This window comes from Anser brachyrhynchus (genome assembly GCF_964034855.1).
Source record: "Anser brachyrhynchus genome assembly, chromosome: 3".
Classification (NCBI taxonomy): Eukaryota; Metazoa; Chordata; class Aves; order Anseriformes; family Anatidae; genus Anser; species Anser brachyrhynchus.
Genome location: NC_137696.1, coordinates 57,367,684 through 57,392,374, shown reverse-complemented (window position 1 = coordinate 57,392,374; position 24,691 = coordinate 57,367,684). Strand labels below are relative to the sequence as shown.

Here is a 24,691-nt window from a genome sequence, read left to right as displayed (position 1 = left end):
AGTCACCCTGAAGAGCAAAGCCAAGCACAATAAGATCCCGGCTATACTTAGTTTGTCCCCTGCTGCTGAATCAATTCACTGTGCGTCTCCTACACATGGAGTGAAGAGCCAAGCACATGGCTACAGCCCTGATCTCTCAACTCTTGGTGCACTGTGCTTTTTTATAGCCATAAAAGGCACTTTAAAAGAAAATAGAGACTGAAAACATGAGCTGAGTGAGAGCGTAAGCTTAAGCCAATTGCCTGGATCTCCTCTTCATTAATGAGATGGGAGATTAGAGTAATTCTCCCTTTCCCCTTGGTTAAGCTGTTGGTTTGTCTTTCAGAAAACATATGTTCTAAATTTCTGGGGCACTGAGTGAGAAGACCAATGTGCCAGAATTAAGCTTTTCTTTTACGACTACTCACTTAAATGTAAACGTGTGGAATACTGAAGTCTATCTTCTAATTAACATTGGGATCATTACTATGAAAATTAAAGATTGAGTTGGCAAGAAAACATAAACAAACTTATATGTGAATAATTAAGCTATAGCAACGCTTGCACTGAAACCTTTTATCAGCCTCTGATTACAGTTAGCAGCAAAACATCTCCAAGACATTTAAAATAGTTCTCCTACATGAAGAGGCAGGCCCAGGGCTGGTAGAAATGACACTATTACACCACGACCCTCAGTGACAGGTTATTTCAGAGCAGCAGCCCCCACACACTGTTCAAATAAAAACCAATTCATCCCCTTTTGCTTCTTGGGGCAGATAGCTAAAACCAGCAAATCATGATCAGACAGCAAATTAAGAAAAGGTGTGCTTTTCTGCATTTGTATCTATATTTCCCCATGGGTTATTAATGGATTTTAAAAAGATCTGGAAGAAGAGGGGCTTAGTATAACGTTGTAAGTTGCTGTTAAATATTTCTACTCTCTGATAACTTTGCATGGTTATTTTATCTGTTAGTGAGTTTTATGTTACTGGATGGTTTACAGTAAAGACATCTTGCTGAAGTTTGTTAACAAGTAAAAGCTGTCATTTTAGGAGCTATTTACTTTGGGCACTCAACAGAATAAATGATAAAGACTCAAATCCACAATTATGAATCTTTGTTCAAAGTATGCTAATGTGATTTGATAATCCTTACTGTATTTCCCTTAGAAGTAGAAGTTGCAAGGCTGTTTACTAATCAGACATGAATGCTATACACAGGAAACAATGACATATGAATGTGTAAGGAAAATATGAAAAGCTATGCAACAAATTTTATTAAACAAAACCAAGTAACAAATTCAAGTTCAAAGAAACAGTCCATTGTAAACAGTCCAAAACTAGACCTTACAAAAATAAGCTTACTAGATTTTTTTCAGGAATAGAAAACATTTCAATTTCAATAAGCTTCAGTTACTTTAACCATAACCATTATATTATTCAGGCAAACCAACTTTTCACCATTTCACATGAATCCTGAAGAAAGAAATGGCTATTTTACTTCATTCAGTTACTGAGTTTCATGAAATGCAAAAAGCAAACACAGTACCTACAGTGAAAACTTGATTATGCGTTTAAATACCTAACAACTAGGATATTCACAAGTGAATCAGTAGGGTGAAAAAAATGGAGCTAGCATAACCAAAGCACAGCTCCACTGCAAACACTAAAGAAGCTCCACTGGAGCTACATCCATTAGCTAAAGCCATGAGCTATGACTTTGGTATGAAATTATCCCCGTGTGTAAGTCACAGTGAAGATCTAGCACACTCAAAGTAATCAAACAATAAGTGGCTAAAGTCCCGTAAGACTTTAAGGACTGTATACTGCCAAAAAAGGATGTTATGTTTCCACTACTCAATGCTGGGAAGATACGAGCAACCAAGAATGGACAACTGGAGTCTGTTAAGACAGTCACCAGTTACTGTAATGACATCTTCACAGCCAAAAACAGAACTGTGGGGTATTTTGGTATTGTTTGATTTTGCTTTTAAGTGTTTGCACTCGTCTGGATGAAGTTAAAAAAATGTTCACTGGGATTGCAGTCTCCAGCAATTTCTGAGCCATCAGGCAGTTGCCTGCCAATAATACAAATGCTAAAAGCATTTGACAAGGGAACAAAAAAGCACAAGCAAGCAATGATACACAGATGGATTTTGGAACTAATGGCCAGAAAGTCTATCAGAAAACTCCTTTCAGCTGGCCAACATCACTGAGGGAGCAACTTTTTCCTGGACTAGTTATTATCTCTTGCACCACCTCTGTTTCATGTCTCAGCCAGTAGTAGTCCCACATACAAGCATGCAATATGGCAGAAAGATGTACGAACTCCAAATTCTGACATCTGTAAATATCCTGAAGGCCTCGCAACTGGGCTTCAGCACAGGAACAACTTACATGACACACAAGGTATGACAACGGTGTCCCCATTTTCTCTGTGGTAGAACCCACCGGAATAACTGGGACCCTCAGCTCTGGAATGACCCCCAAAATCAGCAGATCATAGGATAATTTAGATTGGGTGGGAACTCTGAAAGTCATCGGGTCCTTCCTCCTGCTCAGAGCAGGACCATTTAGATCACATTGCTCATCTTCTAGAGTTCTAAATATCTTCAAGGATGGAGATCCTACAACCTGTCTGCAATCCATTTGATGTTTGGCCACCCTCTTATGGCTAAAAATTAAATCTGAAAATCATTAAATCTAATTGGAATTTCCCTTGTAACTTGTGTCCACTGCCCCTTATCCTATCATTGTGCTCCTTCAAAAAGCAGTTGGACTTTGTCTTCTCTATATTCTCTTATTAGGTAGACAGCAGTAGACATTTCTGCTCAGCTTTTTCTTGTTCAAGCTAAACAAATCTTGTTTTGTCAGCCTTACTACATCACATTTTTAAGTCTCCGGACCTGCTGGCTCACTCCAGTATGTCAATGTCTTTCATGTACCAGAAGTCCAAAATTCATCACAGTATTCCTTATATAGTCTTACAAGTACTGCATAGAAATGAAGAGAAGCAGATTCTCTAAATCTTCTGACTACATTTTTGCTAATATATCCCAAGGTGCTGTTGGCCTTCACTGCAATGGCACACCACAGATATGCTTGTTGTGCTCCATGACCCCAGATCCTTTTCTGCTGAGCTGTTCACTAGTCAGCCAGAACCTGCCCGCAGGTGGGGTTGTTCCATTTCAGGCATAAGACTTCGCATTTGCCCTTACCACATTCTCCTTCAATTCAACATAGGCTGTTTGAAGTTATAACTACATGCCACAAGCCCGACTGCAATGTGGCAAAATATATCCAACACTAAGATCTTCCAGTGCTTACAAAAGATCAGCTGCTAGATAAATAACAGCCTGCTCCACCTCAAGTACTGTGTTCAGTTTTGGGCCCCTCAGCATAAGAAGGACATCAAGGCCCTGGAGAGTGTCCAGAGAAGGGCTACGAGGCTGGCGAAGGGCCTGGCACACAAGTCCTGTGAGGAGCAGCTGAGGGAACTGGGGTTGTTTGGTCTGGAGAAGAGAAGGCTCAGGGGAGGCCTCATTGCTCTCTACAACCACCTGAAAGAAAGGTGTGGGGAGCTGGGGGTCGGCCTCTTCTCGCAGATAACTAGTGATAGGACTAGAGGGAATGGCCTCAACTTGCACCAGGTGAGGTTTAGGTTGGAAGTTAGGAGACATTTCTTCTCAGAAAGAGCAGTCAGGCACTGGAATAGGTTGCCCGGGGAGGTGGTGGCATCATTGTCCCTGGGGGTGTTCAAGGAAAGGCTGGACCTGGTGCTTAGGGACATGGTTTAGTGGGTGACATTGGTGGTAGGGGGATGGTTGGACCAGATGATCTTGGAGGATTTTTCCAACCTTAATGATGGTATGATTCTATGAACTCAATTCAAGCAAGTAATCCAGTGAAATAGCAGCACTAAGATGTTATTATTGCTTCCTTTTCCAATAAAATTCCTTGTGTCACAAGAGCGCTGAACAAAACAGAGTGGTTCAGTTAATCCTAAATCCTTACATTAGGCCTATTATATTGTATGTATATTATATGAATGCTTGGTGCTGACAATAATGAGCTCAGGACAAAGCCTAACATATGACACAGATTTCCTCACGAGGGGGAGTGGAGGGGCAGGCACCAACCTATTCTCTTTAGTGACCAGGGATAGACCTGAGGGAACGGTGTCAAGCTACAACAGGGGAGGTTCAGGCTGGACATCAGGAAGAGGTTCTTCACTGAGAGGGTGGTCACGCACTGGAACAGGCTCCCCAGGGATGCAGTCACGGCACCAAGCCTGTCAGAATTCAAGAAGCGTTTGGACTGTGCACTTAGTCACGTGGTCTGAATTTTTGGGTAGACCTGTGTGGAGCCAGGAGTTGGACTTGATGATCCTTGTGGATCCCTTCCAACTCAGGATACTCTATGATTCTACGATTCTAAAGCATAACTGGAGTACCAATTGATCACCTACATTAAAAAAAAGGGGGGGGATGAACTGTATTACTCCACAAAAAGGTTCTAAAAACAAATGCCAAATCAATAATTCTACCAGCTCAGATGCACTTCTTGAAAAAAGTATAACACCTTTTTCTTAAATTTTTAAACATGAAACAGAGACATACCACTATTGTCTACCAAGAGAAGCTCCTTTGTTTTCCATTGATTTGCTAACTTTTCTTGGTTGAAATAAAAATTAGGTCTCAAAAAGTAATAAATTAATTTTACTTTCCCATATCATTCTGCAACAAGTGTTGTGCTGCAGATTCTTGCAGTAGCCTCTTACCTTGGAAACAAAACAGTCTGCTATAGCCACAGGATCATTTTCACAGTTTTCCAAATCTTGCAGAAGTTCACTAAAACAAAGAACAGAAAAATCAAAAACAATTATTGCACATATTGGAATAGACACACATGTATATCCTAGAGCCAGACACCGTTCCATTGTTCATGGCAGTGATACTCAAAGCACTTATGATGCAGGGAGTCCTAAAAAGGGTACTAGAAATCCTCTGGTTCCCCTGCATAGCCCCTCCATTCTCCAATGAACTGGCCCATGTAAACAGACTTGTTTCTTTTCAGAACATAAAAACACCGTCTTATGAACCAGGGTCAAAACTGGACTGAGTCAAACATACAGTTCTGTTTCCTAATGCATAAAACACAACAGTATCTTAGCTCTGTTCAGTGCTACAGCCATTGCTCCTCTCCCATACAGATCAGACACTCAGATTCAGATGTCCACAGTTGCACGGTATCTCCACATGTACCATCAAACATATTTTTTTCTTATGCACAGTCAAGCTGTTACCTGCACATGCACAGAAATTCCAGTTCTGATACCACAACATGTGACCAAAATACACAACTGCATATCCTCCTGACAATATGTTGAGCCACATTAATTGACTTTACATGGTGGCTTCACAGTAACTGCAGCTCTGGAATACTCGCTCCTGTCAAAAAACTGACAAAGTCAAGCGACCACAGAACTTTATGGTCTCTTCCACCTACATATGAAGCCAGGTAGAGAAGTTTTCTCTTTGGAGACAGATGAGCATGCTAGGAAAATGGTATTCCCACATACTTAAACATGCAAGTCACCACAATGACCATGGACTGCTGATCTATGCAAAGGTGAGTGCCTTCCTTCAGACTGACTGCTCTTCTATGATATGCATAGTGGTGTACTCAGAGGGTTGTTTAGCTTGTACATCAACTAACACAGTGAAGCCAAACAAAATTTAAAACACACTGAAGCACATGCCCTGTCCTATAAAGATTTTGTATGTTCCAGTAGCTAGACATGACTGAGGTGGATGAGGAGCTAGTCCGAAAAACACAGATGAGAAGCAGGAATGTATTACGTACACAAGAAGAACAGTAATAAGTTCACACAGGAAGATTTGTCTACCTTTAGTGAGTCTCTTCACTGAAGAAAAGTGGTGAGCCAGGAAAAAGTTTTCTGGAAGGGAATATATAAATTCTACATGCATAAAAATAAAACCTAACTGAGAGGATTTTATATTTTTGACATGCCAAGCAGGAAATGAATTCATTATAACAGGAGCAAAGCAATAACGGAGCACGTTCACTATCATATGGAATTCAGTTCTTGAAAGCCAATTCAGTGAAAGAAAGAGTTCAAGCAGCAGAAGAAAACCTCAAAGGTCTCTCCTTGATCCTAATATTCTTTAGTCTTACTGAAAGATACACTCAGAAAACCGACACAAAAAAAAAAAAATCTTCCAAATGGTTCTCTGGGAGACCTTTTTTTCCTTCTCATCAGATGTTTTTTCGTTTAGTGCTACTTTTCTCCCAGTTCACAGCTGGTTCCCTGAATGAGTTTTGCATAAGAGTTGCTAAGCCTGTATCTAGGGAACTACCCTTTTCCCCTCTAAGCAGACACAATTTCCCTGTGTAAGTAAGAATGGGAGTAAAACAGAAAAATTTCCTGACTTGTTCTTTGCTTCTGTAATTACTGGGGGAAGGAAGGGGAGAAATCAGTAATCAGTCGCATTGAAAAAAGACAAAGAACTTAAGTTAGGCGGTCATTAAGCCACTCTGTATAGCAATAATTTAACCTCCACACCTCAGATTTTCCCTTCATCAAAATCAGAATAAAAATATGACCCTTGCTTGATAGCCCACATTGGTGAAGATCCTTTAAATCAGCAAAAGAAAGAAGCTGCAGCAATGCTGAGCATAACCATTAATTATAATGACTGTCTGTTTTCCACAAATGAGTTTTGGAAATAACATCAAATACACTGAACAACAACAGAGTATTCCTGTTGTCCAGCAAGTAGAGGTTCTCCTGATTGCTTAGAATACATTTGATTGCCATTTTGTTCCTACTGGTCTCCTTTAATACCATCTTATTTTTCCTGCAGGATACAGTAATACTGCATTTAAAGTTTTCATATATTCATGCAATGAGTCCAGGTTTATGCAGTAAATATGCTGGTGGCTTGCGTCTTCAGCACGAGCACATAATGTAAGGGTAATGCTTTGAATGATTTTGTTAGCTGTACTACACTCTTTTCTGTCTCATCTGGCTGCTAAGAACAGGATTGGTAAAAGCAGCCTTCCACTGTGTAACAACAGCAAATCTGTTATGCCTAGGAATCCCCCAAAAACTAAAGAAATCCCTATAATAACACACTGACATGTGAAAGAGCAAGTTTATAATTGTGCGTTTAAATACCTGACAACAAAAATAGTGGAGAGAAAGCAGAAGTTCCCTTCACCCGGGTATCCAGATGTTTTACACTTTCCACAGTCAGTAATGGAGCTCTTAGCATCCATGGTTGCTTATACCAATGGCCCAGGCAGGAAGGGAGCACAAGGGAGCACTGGGAGAGAACGTGATGCTCTTGCAGCTGAATTGCTAACAAGACTCAAGCTGAAACACATCACGAATGCCAGTGCTCTTTAAGACCACGAACTAAGTTACGCAGCTTGGGTTGTTATGGTCTGGAAAAATGTGATCATCATCAATAGCTAATGATAAGTCCTTTGGGATGAGAGAGGTAAACGTAGAAAGACTGACAATTTTTTATGAAGTGAACTCGTTACCTTTACAAGTCAAATGAACAAAAGTCTCATTACAATGTCTTAGGATGTTCTGACATTTTGGAGCATGAATTATTTTCAAGACAAAACACTTAACTTCCCCTCTCAGTGGGTTAGGTCAGTATGAAGCTGCCAACTACAGGAGGTGAAGAGGAATAAGCTAAATCCATTTACCGGTCTGTAGATAACTAATACTTGCACACACACAAGTTATGCACTTTTTCATTTCATTCATTGTATATCATCACCACACTATTTTAAAAGAAGGCCCAGGATTTTTTCATCTCGTTCTTGATCTGAATTGGTGAAAAAGAAAGCTGATAATGACAGGCACATCAGATGGGCCAGCTTTGGTGGAACAGAAGGAACAGAAAGAGGCAGAAAGGGAACAGCATTATTCATCCTGCTGAAAATTTCACCCATGATGAAAAACAGTTGCAGTGTGCAGTCTAACCATAAATGCTAAAGTAACGGTATTACCAAAAAAAATCATTTTCTTAATGCCTAACAACATTCAAAGCTAAAAGGGACATAGCAAGCACAATCTGGTCCTTGTGGTTGAATAATTTCATTACATAAAAATCTAGAAAACTAATCTGAAGAGTTCAGATTTTTACTAAAAAAAAAAAAAGATGATAGAAAATTATACTTGATATAATCGCACTGCTACAAACATTTTGTGACAAAAACTAATATCTCCACACTCAAAAAAAATCCTTTTCCTTTAAAGGTGAGCTCTTGTAGGTTTTATGAAGGCTCTTCCTGACAAGAAGTCAACCATTGAAGCTCAGCCACCATGAAGCTCAGAGCAGAGGAACTGCTGAAGATGGCAGCTGTAGAGAAGAGCCCTGCACAGTATCTGCGTGCTTCAGTAGTCACTGATGGACAAAGAGTGTGCACGATCTCTGTCAGCAGCAGAGGTTTCAGCTTGGCCTCTCTTAAGACTGGCTGAGTGCTGGTAGAAGTATGAACCTATGCATGTTTCACCACAGAATTCCCATTTCAGAATGAAGTCACGCTATTGAGAATTTATCCCAAATTGTTCCTGGAAAGAATCTCAACAGGAGAGGCCAGAGAAGTAAGGCAGCAAATGCTGATTTAGAGGATGCTTTCCCCTTCCGAATAAATCAATAAATAGTGAGGGAGCTTTTTCCAACAGATGGAGCAGGACTGGTGGAATATGGTCGGTAATTCTATTTTAAGAAACAGCTTTCCAAAAAGAGATCACAAAGGACTTGCAGTTAGCATCCTGACCATCATTTCTGCTATTCAATACAACACCTAAAAGTCATTTCAGTAAACGGAATTTCTCACATCTCTACAGGCCACAGAAGCCCAAGATTAAAAAGTTTCCTCACTGATTAATTGTCACATTCAGAGTTGAGAAAAAAATGGTCATTCTGAAACTATGAAATCATGCTCACAAAAAGCATCTGAAACCACTAACACAGAACTGCCAAGTGGAACTTTTTCAAAGGTAAAAATAAATGAAGAGGCTATAGAGTATGTTCAGGACCCAGAAGGTACATGCCAAGTTTCACACAGGAGGGAACTTTATCCTTGAAGCTATATTAGGATCTACAGTGCGTGTTGACTCTTAAAAAATCTCTCAATTTCCATGTAGAGTTTTGAATCGTGAGGCCTGAAATACATTAGCAATTTACTAGAGGCTTTGGACAACTTTCCAGTGAGTTTTAACCATTCTAACATATCTATCCCTAAGAGCTCCCAAAGTGTTTTTTTTTTTTTTTTTTTTAAACTTTTCTTTTTCTTTTAACCTCTGGAAATCCTTTTTTTCTCTCCCTCAAATCAATTATTCTGTATCATGATTAAAAAGGTACTTTTATTCAGTAATACTTGCAATGATGCTGATATAAGTGTGTCTCAACTACGTAGCCTGCTATTTCTCTGGCTTTGAAGGATCAGAAAATACAATGGCCACATATGTTTTTCCCCATCCTGCGATCATTAGGAAGCCCACAGTCATTGTCTCATGGCTCTAAAACACATGATCAGGCTACCGCTATGTATTTTCCATCACGTTAGATATTCAATCAAGTCAGAAGTTGTAGCTGAAGCAGGACTTAGCAGCTTTCCTGAAATTGTATTTCCCGTACTGTGCTGTAGCTGCAAGTTTCAGGAAAGGATTTTAGGTTTCAACTTTGTCCAACATTTCTAAACAGATCTTCCTCCACTCTCCCTTTTGATTCTGAACAGCGATCCCCAACAGCAGAAGCACTTTAAAATAGTTTCCCATGATGACAGAAAAACACTGAGGAAGCTCTTTGACAGGGGTCCTCCACTTCAGAATTCTCTTTTGATTTAAGGAAATTATTTACAGTTCTTCAAAGATTACAACAGTTTGGGAGATCTTTTGTCAACTACAGTAAGGCTAAGAGAGCTTTTACAGGAATAATGGGACATAGAAGACATGGGAACTTTATGCCATTAGGTTTGTTGCATTGATCGTATGTTCAGGTTTTCCTTAAATACTGAATAAGGTTTTTTGTTTGTTTGTTTGTTTGTTTTTTATAGTAATAGAGGATTCAGTCAAAAGTAGCAGTAGCATGCTCCTAAAACTGCAGATACTGCAGATCTCACACACTCTGGCACCAGCTATAGAAGCAAGAGAAATTTTACTTGAAGTTCCCATTATATGCTAGAATCCCATTTGCAGAGTTTCAGAGAAGGCTGTAAAGATACCTAACAGAAGTATTCAATGCACAGCAAGGTACTTGAACACAGCTTTGATAGATTATTTCAGGGAGTGCCTAGCAGTTTAAAATGTTACAAAAGCCAGATATATGTCAGTACACCAAAGGACCTAATATAATAGGAATAAAATATTGTCTGTTTAGTGAGACAAGAGTTTAATTCATGGTGGTCTTGCATTAGGTTCAGTGGGAGCATGGAGCAGGTTAGGTTTATATTTATGGAAATACCCAGCATGAAAACAGAAGTAGTAAATGAAGACCACACTTGATTCATTAAACCAGCAGCTACATAATCTGATCTCAGCAAACCAACCCAGCTGAGAATCGAAGAAATACCATTTCTCAGTTTATACATCTTGGCTGTATTACAGTGATAAAAGACTATTTGCTTGGTTTGCTCCCTCCCCATCAACACAGGCTGCTTCATTTAGTTAAACATTAATTTACCTGTTGAAATGGTAGATATCCCGTATGTTTCCAAACAAGGCTGATCGCTCTTCTGTCCCCAGGGACAGCTTGGATTGGTCAGTGATACAATCGAGGTAATCCTACAAGAGAAATGAGAAGGATGCCTTTAGACATTTCCTCCTTTTCTAGATCAGTAAATGGAGCTACCTTTTATTGTTCAAGATGAGTTCCTTCATATCAGTTTCACATTATTATTACAGTAAACCCTTCAGTAGCCTCTCTGCGAACAGTCATTCTATTATGAAGGTAACAGTACTTATCTGTTCACTGAAACCAAGAAAATAACAGAAGACTGAATGCTAAGTTATAGTCCTTAGACTGGACAGCCAACATTTCTCTTGCTACTGATATACAAATGTATTCAGATTTCATTCACAGTGACAGTTTAATTGATCATTTAACTGGCTCAGAGACAAAAAAATGTACAAAAAAATGAAGAATGTCATTTAATAGTCTTAGTAACAGAAAACCTATACAATCAAGAACAGAAAACATAAAAACAACAAGGGACTAGAAAAGCTACCAAACTACCAAAAAAAAAATCTTTTAAAACTGAAGTTGAAAAAAAAAACACACAAACACAACAACGCAGAGTTTGCGGAGGACAGAAGATCTCAGCATATATACACACATGCAGTGTGTATATAGTACACTTGTATAATGTACAGTTACATTGCAAATTACAGTGGTATATGTTCTAGTAAAGACATACTTTCACATTTACAAGAGTGTCTCATCTAGTGACTTCAATTGAATAGGAACAAGAGAACTAGAAAAAAGATAGGTCAGCATTGTTCTAGCAGAACAACTTTCCCGTTTCTCCCCCATTTTGATAAGAGCTCAGCTCCCAGAGCATCACCTTTCATTCTGTTGCTGCTCCAGTGTTAAAATTTCCTCAGCTAAGGGCAAACAAATCCACCTGGCTTTTTAACTAACTTCAATTCATAAACCAAGAAACCCAATGTGCTGCCACATCCATGAAGAAATTCTGCTAGAGAACGGAAAACAATAAAGGAAAAGTGAAAACAGCTGAAACAATGTGAAATAAAAATAAATAAAATCCCTTAGCCTGGGGTTAGACAACGTGGTGTGGCAACCCACCAAAAGCAACACAGCATTCAACTGCTCGGCAAGGAAGGAACCCTGCGAAACATCAACTAGACCATGAAAACTTCTAAGATGCAACTACGTGCCAGAGTCATAAAGAAAAAAATATTACACAACACATACACTGGACAAGATTTATTCTCTGAAAATCCAGAGAAGATGAAGGGTTTAGATCAGTCATTGATCTGACCTTTGGATTTTAGATGCTCTTGTTAGGATGGTTACGAATTACAGCACTCAAGTCTCTATCCCCATGTTCTTTGCAACTGAGATGGTGTCAGCAGAGTCACAGGTCCTAATCCTAACATTCAATAATCCACATTCAGTATTTGGTTGCCCCCAATTAAATCTACTCTTCATCACCACCAAAAAAAAGAACATTTTTTTGCCAACAAGAAGAAAACTTGCGTACTCAAATGCAACTTCAGTGTCTTTAAGAAGAACAACAAGCGGCAGTGGGCAAGCAAGTAGGCATGTCCCAGAAAGCCTTCCCATCTCTTCTGTGATGGACGCCTGTACTGTACCTTCTTGCAGCCTTCTAGTCCCAGCCTGTCCTTGAAATGCATTTGTGCAGTAAGCCATTGGAATGGCATCCCTGGGACTGCCTGAATTTGTAGTTAGCTTTTCATTTATACTCAGAAGCTGCAGATAAGTAAAAGGTTTGGGAATTCTGGTGAGGCAGACAGGATTGCAGCATGTAGTACACTAGCTCAAACACAGGAGTAGATGATAGATTCAGGGCTACCTCAGTGACAGCAATAAATAACTTTTTCTGTCCACTAATACAAATCTACATTTAACAGTGAAAAACAAAAGCTCCAGTGGAGCTGTGATCCTCTGATAACATTTGAGCATTGCAGGAGCACTGCAGCATCCTTAGCTGGTGTGGTGTGTTGCAGAGGAATGGAAATCTCACAGTAAGTAACCACATGTACAGTCATCAGATGCATACAGCCCTTTTATTGAATAAAGAGGAGTTTCTTTCAAACTCGTTCACCTCAGAATGGGTTTCTTCAAAAAAAAAAAAAAGAACAAAACAGTCCAGAGTCTTTTTTTTTTTTCTGGTATTGTAGACAGTTTTATAAGCATGACCTGCTTTGTGCTCCTTTTGTCCACCCATCCCAGTTTTTCTCCACATATGTATATTTTTCTCAGTCTTTTACCAACTTTTAGCAAGAAATAAGGAACAGGGCCCTTTCTAAGGCTCCTGCCAAGAAAAAGCCTGCAGGTGCTTTGGCAGTTTTCCAGCATTCCAGCAGCATGTGCCAGGATCAGGTTATCCCACGCACGCACAGCTTGTGCTCTCTGCTGCGAAAAGTTCCCTGAGACTGCATCTCTGGCCTCCATGTCCTCCCAGCATCAGATCAGAAGCAAACTGGAAGCAAATGGCTGGGTTTTTGCTTACCTAAAGAGAGACAGTTCTTTGTTAAAAATGCTCGGGTGCGAGGATGGCCACGCAGGCCCGTCCTCACAAAGTGGTCTGACAAAGTCCAGGCACGCCGCAGCAGCAGCACGTGGCTTGCAGTGACACGGCAAGTGGGACCCTTCTGATTATATTGCTTTATAGAGTACGTGTGCTCTCATAAAGTTTCATGAACTCGTCCGGGAAACTGATGCAGTATCGGCGTATAGCCCTCTGCAAGGACAACAGCAGGAGCAGATCAAAGCTACCCCGCCATGGGGTTTTTCCTAATTATTTCTTAGCAAGTGATACTTTACCCCCATGGTAGTCACCGCAACCTCCTGCAGCATATCAACAGCTGTTATCATCTGAAGCCATAATGAAAGGTTTGGAGCTAGGAGATAACAGGGCGGGCTGCAGCCATAATGACACGGTGCAGAAATCAATGAAATTTATCAGAACAGAGCACTGGGCTTATTCGCTTTATTTGTTTCTTGTCAGCATCTACGGACCCTCTGTCAGCACTGAATGATTTGTTTGTAACCTTTGCCTTTGCTGGTGTTTTATTGCCTCTCTGCAGTTAGAGCAAAACATTTAGCTTACTTTATAAGTGAAACAAAAATAAATGCCGGTCTCCTTAGATTGATTTATGGAGCAAGGCTTGTTCTAATAGTATTGCACAATTTTTCCACCCTATTTCCTGAATCTCTCCACAGACTAGAAGAGGCTTGCCGGATGGCTCTGCCTCCCTCGCTGGGTTTGACATTCTCCCCATTTGTCTTTCATCGCACCAAATCTATCGGGAAGAATGTCTGTTAGGAGCTTCGCATCTGATGACTCCCTCCTCCTCCATAATCACCTGAGAAAGATCTCCAGAGGAACAAAATGATGACAACACTAACCTTTGAGGATAAAACAGTAATTGTACGAATTGGAAATGAGAGAAAACTGTCAATAAAAGAACAAAATGAGCAAGAAGTTCTTTACAGATTGATTGAAACTATTTTTTTTCATGACCAAAGGTCAGAAACTAAATGCAAATTCATGTGGGACGTTTTCATCTAGATACCTGCATTTTCCTTTGAAAACAGGCCCCCACTTAGCTTTAAAAACATAATAAAAAATAAACAATAATAAATAATAAGCCAGACATTAATGTGGTAATGTTAAAATTACATGTTAAAATTAGAAATGTTAACATAATAATGTTAATGTGGGTAAAAGCGCCATTACCTCGTAAAATATTTTTTTCCTGCCCTGCCAGAAACATATATAACTAGATAAGTTCTTAGTATTTCTTCTATAAAGCAGGAATCCGCACGTATGAAAATCATTAAAGATAAGCAAGAATGTTGAAGAGTAGTGCTGTTACATGTGCACACCTTTACCAAAAGGCAGGCACACAAAACACTGAAAATCTGAATAAACATCAATAAAGGGAAAAAATAAAAATAAAAAATTCTTCGTATGCCAGTGTCTGAACACAGGCTGAAGGAGAAAGCAAGGCTGCAGTACATCTTTGGACTTCAACAATGTGCACTTGGCTTGAAAGTTGAGGTCTTCTATCAAGAAAACTCAGTCTCTGACCAAAAAACACCTAAAACCAGGTACTCATCAACAGTCCAGTGATGTCTTGTGCTGCAGCAGGAGGAGGAACATGCAATAGTAAATCAAGCTGGACCTGCATCCAGAGAGTGCAATACCATCACTTGGACCCCAGTTTTCTGATATTTCCTACATCTGTACCACCAGAAAGTCAGCCCCTTCTCCTGGATGCTATACTGACCCCCTGAGCACATCTTCAGCCCAACTGCCCTCTACCCAACACGAGCACAAATGGCACAGATCAGCTGGTCGTGCACAAGAGGAGCCACTGACGGGCTTCAGCAGCCCAGGCTGCCTGCATTATGTTCCCACGCTGCTTTGAGGGGAAGGCTGCGGGCCAGAAAGAAAATGCACCACAAACTGGATCCTAGCTGCAGCCTGCTAGCTAGAGCCACGCTGACCAAACCACAGCTCATCCTTGTAGCCAAAGAGAAGGTTGAGCAACTGCTGCTGTACAATGGGGTAACTGCTAGAACATGCTCCGTGCTGCTGATTACAGAGGTAATTATAATCCGTACCGATGCCCCTTTTGCCTGATTTTTTTTCTATTCCTTTTTATTGTTATTTACTTCATTTGTGGATTTAGCTGGCATGTACAGAAGCATCGTCTGAATGCCTTGTGGGGAAAAAGATAGTGTGCTATCCACAACAGGTGGCCGAGGACACACTGCATGTCAGAGCAGCTCTTCTCAACTACTGAAAGTACAGCTGTAACCTGCAAAGTGAAGGTGCACTTGTAAACAATCCCTATGTTGCCTTCTCAACCTGCTTCCTTTGGCTATATCCGGCTGAGGACTTAAAGAGATTTAAATCAAAGCCATCTCCTTGCCATATCAAGGCCTTCTGTCAGAGCATTTCTCCTTAAAACACATCACTATCATTATTGCTATTAATTTCTGTGATAGAAGATGATAAGTCCATTGTTGTAGTGTGGGTCTCATCTGCACAGTGGCTTACCCGGAGACCCCTGTAGCAAAACTTTTCATGCAGTCAAAATTAACACTTTTCGGACTGCTTTCTTCCCTTCATATTGTGTCTTCTGTATTCTTCCTCTTTATTCTCTGTAAAGAGTCACATACCTGTAGGAAGTCTCATTTTGACTGAAATCATCCTCATTCTATGCATGAAAATGCTCGCTCAATTGCTCTTAAAACCATTTCCCAGCTGCCAGCCCCTTTTCAAAGCCCTTGCTGTTTTCAGCCCTCACCAGAGAGCCTGACGTGTTCTCACGTGGAAGGCAGAAACCCATACCCACCAAGATAATTAGCACCCTAACTTCCTGCTTCGGGAGTTCCTCTGCAGGAGAAGCAGGAGCAGCAGCAGCTGTGCTTCAATGCATTACCTGTTTGATTCAACAGAGAGAGGAGCAACTTTTCAAATTTTTCCTGGGATGGTGAGGATTTGCTAGCTTGCAGCAGGTATCTCCATCTCCCATGAGTAACACAACCACTATCTTAGGCTGTAAGCAACAGTCATGCTGTCATACAACAGGCCAATACAGATAAATACTTATATTTTATTAATACGAGCATTTTTTTTAACTGTAGATGCAGTTTGATTACTATAAAACCCTGTATTTTATTTCTGCCACATGTTACATATTAATGTCACCAGTAAATCAAACTTTAAAAAAAATAAAATCTTGTACCGTCCACCATATAGTGGACATCTCTACATGCAAAACTGGAATTAAATAAAGAAGGAAATTTCTGTGAGCATGTCTTTCCACCTAGTGCAGATTTTTATTAGTAGCAGTATTTTTACAGATATCTGAAGCAGACAAACCCAGATGTAGGCCAAAGCATGAACAGGTCTGAAAGCACAGCACCCACCTGGGGCTAAGCACAGCAGGGCACAGCCCTGCCACCAGCTGATTGCTGGAGCCAGGGGCTGTGTGAGGAAAATCCAGGCTCAGAGCTCTAAGCAAAGCCACACGGCCTCTTCTGCTCACGCCAGCAAGGAGAGCAGAAAGTTCCTGGGTGCCGGGCACCTCCTATTCCCTTATTTCCCTTCATGTACCCTAGGACCTTGAACATAAAACGGACACTTTGTGCTGGCAGAGAAAGCCCTGCCATTGTGGCGATTTCGGCTCCCCACGGCCTTGTCTGTGGGCTCCCACACAGCCGCCCCATGCTGGCAGCAACCTAACCCTGCTGTCAGGGGAGAAGGGCGAGGAGAATACATCCCACCGCCGACAGCCAGCAAGCCTCCGAAGAGGAATGGTAGAGGTAAGCCCCATGTTTTACACAATCCATTACTACGTGTGGTTTGTGACCGATCCCTTTCCTCTCCGATTTCCACACAGAACAGCAGTCTGAAGCAGCAGGATGCTGCCCTGCTGATATCAGGCCTCTCCCCAGGCACCACGTGGATGGAGGTGGTGGAGGAAGCTGTATAAACTCACCTTTGTTTATGGCCAGCTTCCTTGGCATAGCCAATTTACACATGCAGCCGGCTTACAGCCTACAGATTACAGCAGTAAAGCCGGCGTGGTGATCCAGTAAGACGATACTGCCCACAGACTGCATGCAGCGGGGCAAAGATTGATGGTGAGAGCACTCGTGAGAACATGATATGAAGAAAGACTAAAAATAGAGAAGCGCATTTCAGTTTTCTTTCCACTGTTCAACATTGCAGAGTAAGGTGACCATGACAGGCTTCTCCTTGCATTTCCCACAGTTAGGGGTCTACAGGATATGATGTTTACAGAGCATTGTATCGACTTAACTTTCATCTACAGAACAAAAAAAGGGTATTTTTTTTCACATCGTTATTCTCAAGCAACAGTTTTTCTACAACCAACATGCCTCCCTCCCTCATCTTATAGATGTTACAACACCACCTCATTTGCAGATACTAAGGACTGGAAGTAGTGACCTCTGGTAGGTTGCCTTGGCTTCTTCTGCATGCATGGGAAGCCACAGTGGGAGTACGTGCCAGCCAAAATTAGCTGTGACAAATTCCCGAGTCCTAACACTATGCCTTGCACCTCTAAAACACGCTCGCTCTTTGGTTTAGGCTGCCTTTGAGCAGTTGTGCCTGCGTACAGAATAAGCATGCACAGGGCTGCATACAAAGCCTGAAAATTTCTAGGGCATGTCAATGTCAACAATGCAGCAACCAGGAGACCTGGTATCAGGACCTCAAGGATGGACTGCTTTCATGGATTTTGCCTTCTTAGCAGAAGTGAATTTTTGCTTGAATGAAATACAATCAAAGTTTAATAATATTCCCCTGTTCACCTGCAGGTATTTCATGCCAAAATCTCCCATCCTAAAAAGACACCCTGGAAGGCAGGCTGTCAATTAAATCAAGGTGTAATTTGATAGAGATGCACTAAAAGCACTCAATGTGAAACTGGGATTCATGGATCATGCACAGACAAGTCCCCTACATCGTCCATCATCTCTGAAGATGATATGGGTAAGTCACTGGGAACAGAAACTCACATGTAATGCCACTTACGCACTTCAACACGCTAACTTATTGAAGTCGTAACCCACTGATTAAAACCACGTTCCATGTTTATCTTCGGATATCAGCAAGCACTGACTGATAAATCACAGCTACAGGAATTTTGCCCAGAAGCTGGCACTAAGAATTGCTACTCAGAGGTATGATAAGACGTAAATTCAGAGAGCAGATGGAGATCATGGGATGATAACAAATGCTATCAGTAGTTTACTGACATGTCATTGAAGAGCTACGTGAGGCCCCCATCCAACTGGCTTCCTAAAGATATGAGGAAACACAGAAGAAATAAGCTACAACAGTAAGGACAGCCAAATGAAAACATTAACCAGCTATTAGGATGTCTGTTTGTAGTCACTAGGCAGATGAAGTAAGTACTCTACAGACTTCTGTATCAAAGGCTACAACGAGGCTTGACATCATCAGAATAAATCACCATCATCATTCGATAAGCTAGTGCTTTTTTAAAAAAGTATCAGCTAGAAATGTGCAATGATTATGAATTCTAAAAAAAAGGAATCTCAAAGTTCTTCAGGATATTTACGTTAATCCTCACAACAGTGCTTACTCTGACTATAACCTTATTAAACCAGAGTCAAGCAAAGCACAGAAATTTTGTAAGGTGTATTTGGTCCTTGAATGTGGGACTCAACAAGGAAAGGAACCTGAATCTTATGCTGTAGACTATTGCCCATTACACAAACTCTCCCCGGTTTGTATGGCAAATGAATGTTGCCATCTAAGGTGATCTTGATATCCCTGCAAGTTAAATAAGGCATTCCAAAAAATACTTGTTTATTTTAAAACACAAGAAGGGAAACTGCAACAGTCTGTTTTCCAAAGAATGAAAATGCAAACCCAGCATGATGGAGAAAACGTGCACACATCCTAAACATGTGTTTATCTTAACCTTAGTAACCACACGATTCCCAGAGATTTATTGATGGATTTTATCAGTCATATATGAACAGCAATGAAGTGGGAGGTTATAGCAGTGAGTGGTTTTCAACCGAAAATTTAAGAAAGTATCTTATTTGCAAAATGGTCTTCTCATGAAACCACAAAAAATTGCAGCTAGCACCACACCTTAATCCATGGGAGTGGTGAGAAGGAAAAAAGACAGAGTGCTATGCCGTCTGTTAAGCCTTCAAGTTTAAAGGGCATGGGTTACTAGAAGAACACAGTTCACCAATAAGTAATGTTTAATAACGATGATAAAACAAATTTAAAATGGTCAGATATTTTCATGGACCAGAAGGGAAATGGTCATAATAAGTTATTAAAATTCCAGAAACTATGGGCTGGCGGCAGTCTCAGTAGTTTGTTTCTATTTAAGATATAATTTCCAAATTTCAGAAATCCCAATCATTGTGCAAAAAATACATCATCTTATTAAGCACTTAAATATTTACTGAGAACTTTGCGGCATAAGCCTGCACCTCCTCTCTCCTGCCTCTCAGCTCTCATCCCTACTCTTCCTGGTTGTGCTACCCACCCTTGCCAGGCTTGCTTGCCCAGAGCCACCGCACCGCTCTTCAGAGCTCCCCATCCGCTGCCAGTGAGCAAATGGCAGCCGCAAGGCAGAGGTTAACAGGGCCATCCTTTGTAACTTTCTAAATGACAACAGGGCTCTATGCATCCCACTGAAGAGTAATATAACCTCACGGTCCAGCCTCAATGTAGTGAGAGGAACAAAGTTTCATGCTCAGGATCCCTTGCAGACCACACACGCTCCTAAACTGTGCATTCCCTATTTAACTTCTCCTTACCTCCCCCCTCCAAAAGGAAAAGAATAGAGCTTTCCGGAACAGAAGATTAACTTTTACCCTTTTATTTTATTCGTTTGCATTTACAGAGTCACAGAACGGTTGAGGATGGAAGGGACCTCCAGAGATCACCTAGTCCAACCCCCCTGCTCAAGCATGGTCACCTAGAGCATATTACGCAGGATGGCATCCAGGCAGGTTTTGGATATCTCCAAAGAGGGAGACTCCACCACCTCTCTGTGCAGCCTGTTCTAGTGCTTTGTCACCCAAACTGTAAAGAAGTTCTTCCTCATATGGCGATGAAACCTGCTGTGGTTCAATTTATACCCATTACCCCTTGTCCTGTCACTGGCCACCACTGGGAAGAGTTTGGCCCCATAGTCTTTACATGGCCCCCTCAGGTATTTGTAGAGATCGACGAGATCCCCTCTCAGTCTCCTCTTCTCTAGGCTAAACAGGCCCAGCTCGTTTAGTCTTTACTCATAGGACAGATGCTCCAATCCCTTAATCATCTTCGTAATCCCTTAATCATCTTCGTAAGCATTTAGAAAGCATATAGGAGGCTGCAGACAGCAGAGCCCAGCGATGTACTCACTGCTGAAAGAGGAGTCCACCAGCAGCTGCAGTCAGGCTTTTCAGCCATTCTTTAGCTTGCTGGCACAGCAGCAGCTATCGCTGCTGCTCATCTTCCACCCAGAGCCTAGAAAAGACTAACACTGCATTTACTGACACCTCATTTATAACCGCAGCCTAACTCACTTTTGTGTGCTGTCCAAGCAGAGCTGACCTACAACGCAAAGTTACGGCTATGTATTTGTACTGCCGTGATGCACGCAGTCCATCCATACACCAAAGCTCTGCAATGTGTCTCTGACTCAAAAAGCTTCTACGGCCTTGGCCTAAGATAAAAGCTAGATGTCAAGTTCAGGTGCAGAAAACGCAAGGCAGTGCTGACATTTTATCCAGCATCTCTCAAATACTCAGAATAAAGTATTTTTATATATGTGCTGGATAAAGGATATTAACGAATATTACTAGCAGAAGTAAGACTGTGCAGTGATAACGCAGTTAAGAAAAAACACGCATCCATCTATTTAATCATGACTTTACATATTTCACGTGAGGTTAGTACACAAATGGCTCCATGTTCATGTCACAATATAAGCACTTCTCTCATCACGTAAGTGGTCAGCTAGGTTATTTCTGGTTGCTCACAACACTATATTCCTACTGTACAACTATAAACAATCTTTTTTCCAAAATCCAGAATGCTTCTCACATGCCCAGAAAAACAAGTTCTAGGTTTTTTTTTTTGCCTTTGGTTTTGGTATGGTTTCTTTTCAGGGTGCATACGATCCCACATAAATAGCTGGCAAAATATTTTTGTTCAAGATCTTTAAGTTTCAGAAACAACTTTACCTAAGATTATTTAAGACACAAACATAAACAATATTTAATGTATACTTCCAACATTTTTGGTTGTTTTAGGTTGCTTAATATGGCTCACATCCGGGAAGCAAGATGTCCACCTGAAAAACTGGACAGTCCTACTGCCTCGGAAAAAAGTAGTCTTGTCTTATTAACTATAAATTTCTCAAAGGTAGCCAGAACAGCTTTTTACACCTGTTCAGTAACAAACCTGGTGTTGCTACTAGACACCTCACCTTTCAACAATCTCCAGTGGAGAAAACAGTCTTGATTTGTAAACAACAAATCCAGAAACAAGACAACACATTGGAGCTCTCCTATAGAGCTGCCTTCAAATTTATTACTGATTTTTAAGTGGAACATTTTCTGCTCCAATTTATACTGATGTAACTCTGGATAAACTAGGCTGACGTAAAGAAGGTCTTTTAGATATGCACTGAGATAGTCAAGCACAATTTAGTTTCAGCTATCATATCTCAACACTACTGGAAAATCCTTTCCTTGCTTTTTATCCCTGAGGAGGTCGATCTGAATTTGACACAGCTCTTTCTCATGGATGAGAAACAAGCAGTGGGAAAATTCATCAGCTCAAAGGAACACTAACCACAGTTAAAGTTATCACTGTCACTATCATAATATTTGCTTTGCAGGTAATTTAAATTGCTCATCCAGATTTTCTCCAAGCATTAAGGACCGATTCCTAGTCAGAAAGAACAGCATAAGTGCTAAAGGTAAGCCAATCTGCATTTAACTACTTTTCAAAGTCATAGCAAGACAAATTTCAAAGAAAGAAGAATTTCACTCTGAACACTTAAATCTAAACTGAATTATGTTTGCATGCTGTATGGGACAGGCTCTGCAGCCGGTCCCACCAAGGAGAGCCTGTTTCAAAATCATCATTCTATTAATGAGGAAATTAAAGAAAACTGGTTAAAAATCATGCACCCAACACCTGCGCTCTCTCTTTTGTGCTGGAGATTGAAGACAAATAAATGAAGCATGCCAGCAATCTTTGTCGGATGGACCAGACTTGCAGAACAGCAGTGCTTATACATGCAGCTAAAGTATCGCTCCCCTGCTCTACAACCACTGATGTCATATGCTAACTTCTGGCCTTAATGAACTGGGGGGGGGAGCAGAACAAACAACACTAATTGGGAGACCACTGCTCCCTAAAAAGGGTGAAATAAAAATGATGTAAAATTCAGAATGCCATCATTACTGCCTGCTGATTACAGCAGTGCCTCAAAATTCAGGTTGCTTATACAAGAGAGACCAGTGCATCCTCTCACACCACAGTTAACTTTCCCAGTAGTCTTCAGTAAACTTTCCATTGAAGCACTCTGAAACTTCTCATCTACTAAATGCTCAGAAAGGGCAGTGCTAATAAGAACCAGTTCTTTTTTTTGGTGGGTGCCAGAATGCTGCAAAACAAAGGTACTCCTCCCATAACACATGCAATTTATGTCAGTAATCTAAAGGCACTGTCCTCAGGCATGTAAGTTAGCGGCCTTAGGAAAAGAGATTGCATACAGGGAGATTGAGGATAATGTGGGAACAAACTTTTGCAGCTGCATTAGCTATATCATGATTCCCACCTGATAAGAGGAATTAAGTTTCTTAGAGCTATGCTATCCAACAACCCAGTGCACAACCCGGCAGCTATATTTTTACTGACACACCACAAGAAGTGACAATGAGCACACCGCAGTCTTCAGAGTCATGTTTTTAACTAACTGCCTGAAATGTAGAAAGAGACATCCTCTAAATGCAGAACAAGGTGGCAGGAAACTTGGAACAATAAAACTCCGATACTGACTTCCTCCCAGAAAAGCCTCCCTTGGAGCCTCCATTGATGCCACAACACCATCAGATTTCCAATGTTTCCCTTTACAAGGCTTCTCCCCATCCTGCAAGGAGGATCTAACTTTGTCAAACTTGCTCACCTTGGATAAAGCTTTCTACGCCAGAAGCCTGCCTCCTTGCTGAGTTGTTTTAGGCAATTTCAGGAAGAGCATACCCCCAGGCCTTTTTCAGAAAGAACTGAAAGCACACTTTCCTGCTCATGTTGAAAAATTTTGTTGACCTTTCCCCTCTGAGAAGACGAGCACCCCCAGGCTGACTAGCAGGGGCATGCAACATCCCCTGGCATTTCAAGGAGGGGCAGGAGCAGATGGGAGCATAATGGAGACTCTGTTTCAGAGTATGCCTTTTGCTGCCATTGTGCAAACCTTCCCACAGTTGAACATAGATGGAGGGGTGGGAAGTGAAACCCCTCAAATTCATGTTTTCCCAATAGGAACTTTTAGCAAAGATCCTTTGCGTGTTTCAGCTCAGGACTCACTAGCTCTTCATCAGCAACTGCCATTCTTGGATGCTAAAACCCACATCTGGTTCAGATCTGCTCCTCTGAAGGAAGAACGGGAAAAAGATCGTTCCTGTGTCTCAGTGACCCTCTGCAAATGTTCTGCAACATGGAGAAGCATGCTGTGCAGTTCCAGGCCAGAGGAGACACAGCGGAGTCCTACAAAAAGGTGGGAGGGAGAAAATGGGACTGAAGCCTGATGGACACCAGGAGATGGAGACTGAATGTCAGCAGAACTTAGAGGGCAGAAAAATTTGGAATGATGAAAATGATGTCAGGAGAAAAGAAACACCTAGTGAGAAGCTGAGGTATAGAGAGAGGAGAACAATGATGGGCCTGGCAAAAAGACTGTGACAAGCTATTTGAGAGCACCTTCAGATCAGGCAAGAGGGCTGTGGGGAGAGATCTGGAGGCAGCAGAGACTAAGAACATGGAAAAGAGAAAGATCAAAAAGTGATAAATCACATGAGGAAATGTGACACCATGGACTGATGAGGATGGGATTACAGCGAAAAAACAGGTGATAGATGGGTGTGAACACTACAGGCAGTAGACTGCAGAGAGCAGGACTTTCTGGGTACAAAGGCTTAAATAAGGAGTCTTAAGTATTAAAAAAAAAAAGAGAGAGAGAGACGGGACAAAAGGTATGGAGAGGAGACAGCACAGGGAGAGGAGACAGAAGAGAGACTTCAACTAGTCTAGAAGGGATGGTTTAAAAAACGTCATGTCAGGAGTGAAAGGATAGAGAAACTCATTCATACAAATGAAGTCTCCCTGACTTCAGATACAGTTCAAGATTCCTGAAGCTCAGCCTCCAT

At 41.2% G+C, this 24,691-nt stretch overlaps 1 protein-coding gene across 15 annotated transcripts in view; it reads right to left on the bottom strand.

Moving 5' to 3' along the window:
- PLEKHG1 (pleckstrin homology and RhoGEF domain containing G1) overlaps positions 1 to 24,691 on the bottom strand; it is a 161,149-nt gene that overhangs the window by 22,907 nt on the left and 113,551 nt on the right. For all 15 annotated transcript variants that reach the window (XM_080587981.1, XM_080587973.1, XM_080587974.1 and 12 more), the window contains 2 exons: positions 10,709 to 10,809; positions 4,759 to 4,828 (listed from right to left, as the gene is read on the bottom strand). In XM_080587981.1, the coding sequence (XP_080444107.1) occupies positions 4,759 to 4,828; positions 10,709 to 10,809 (171 nt within the window). The remainder of the gene's footprint in view (positions 1 to 4,758; positions 4,829 to 10,708; positions 10,810 to 24,691) is intronic.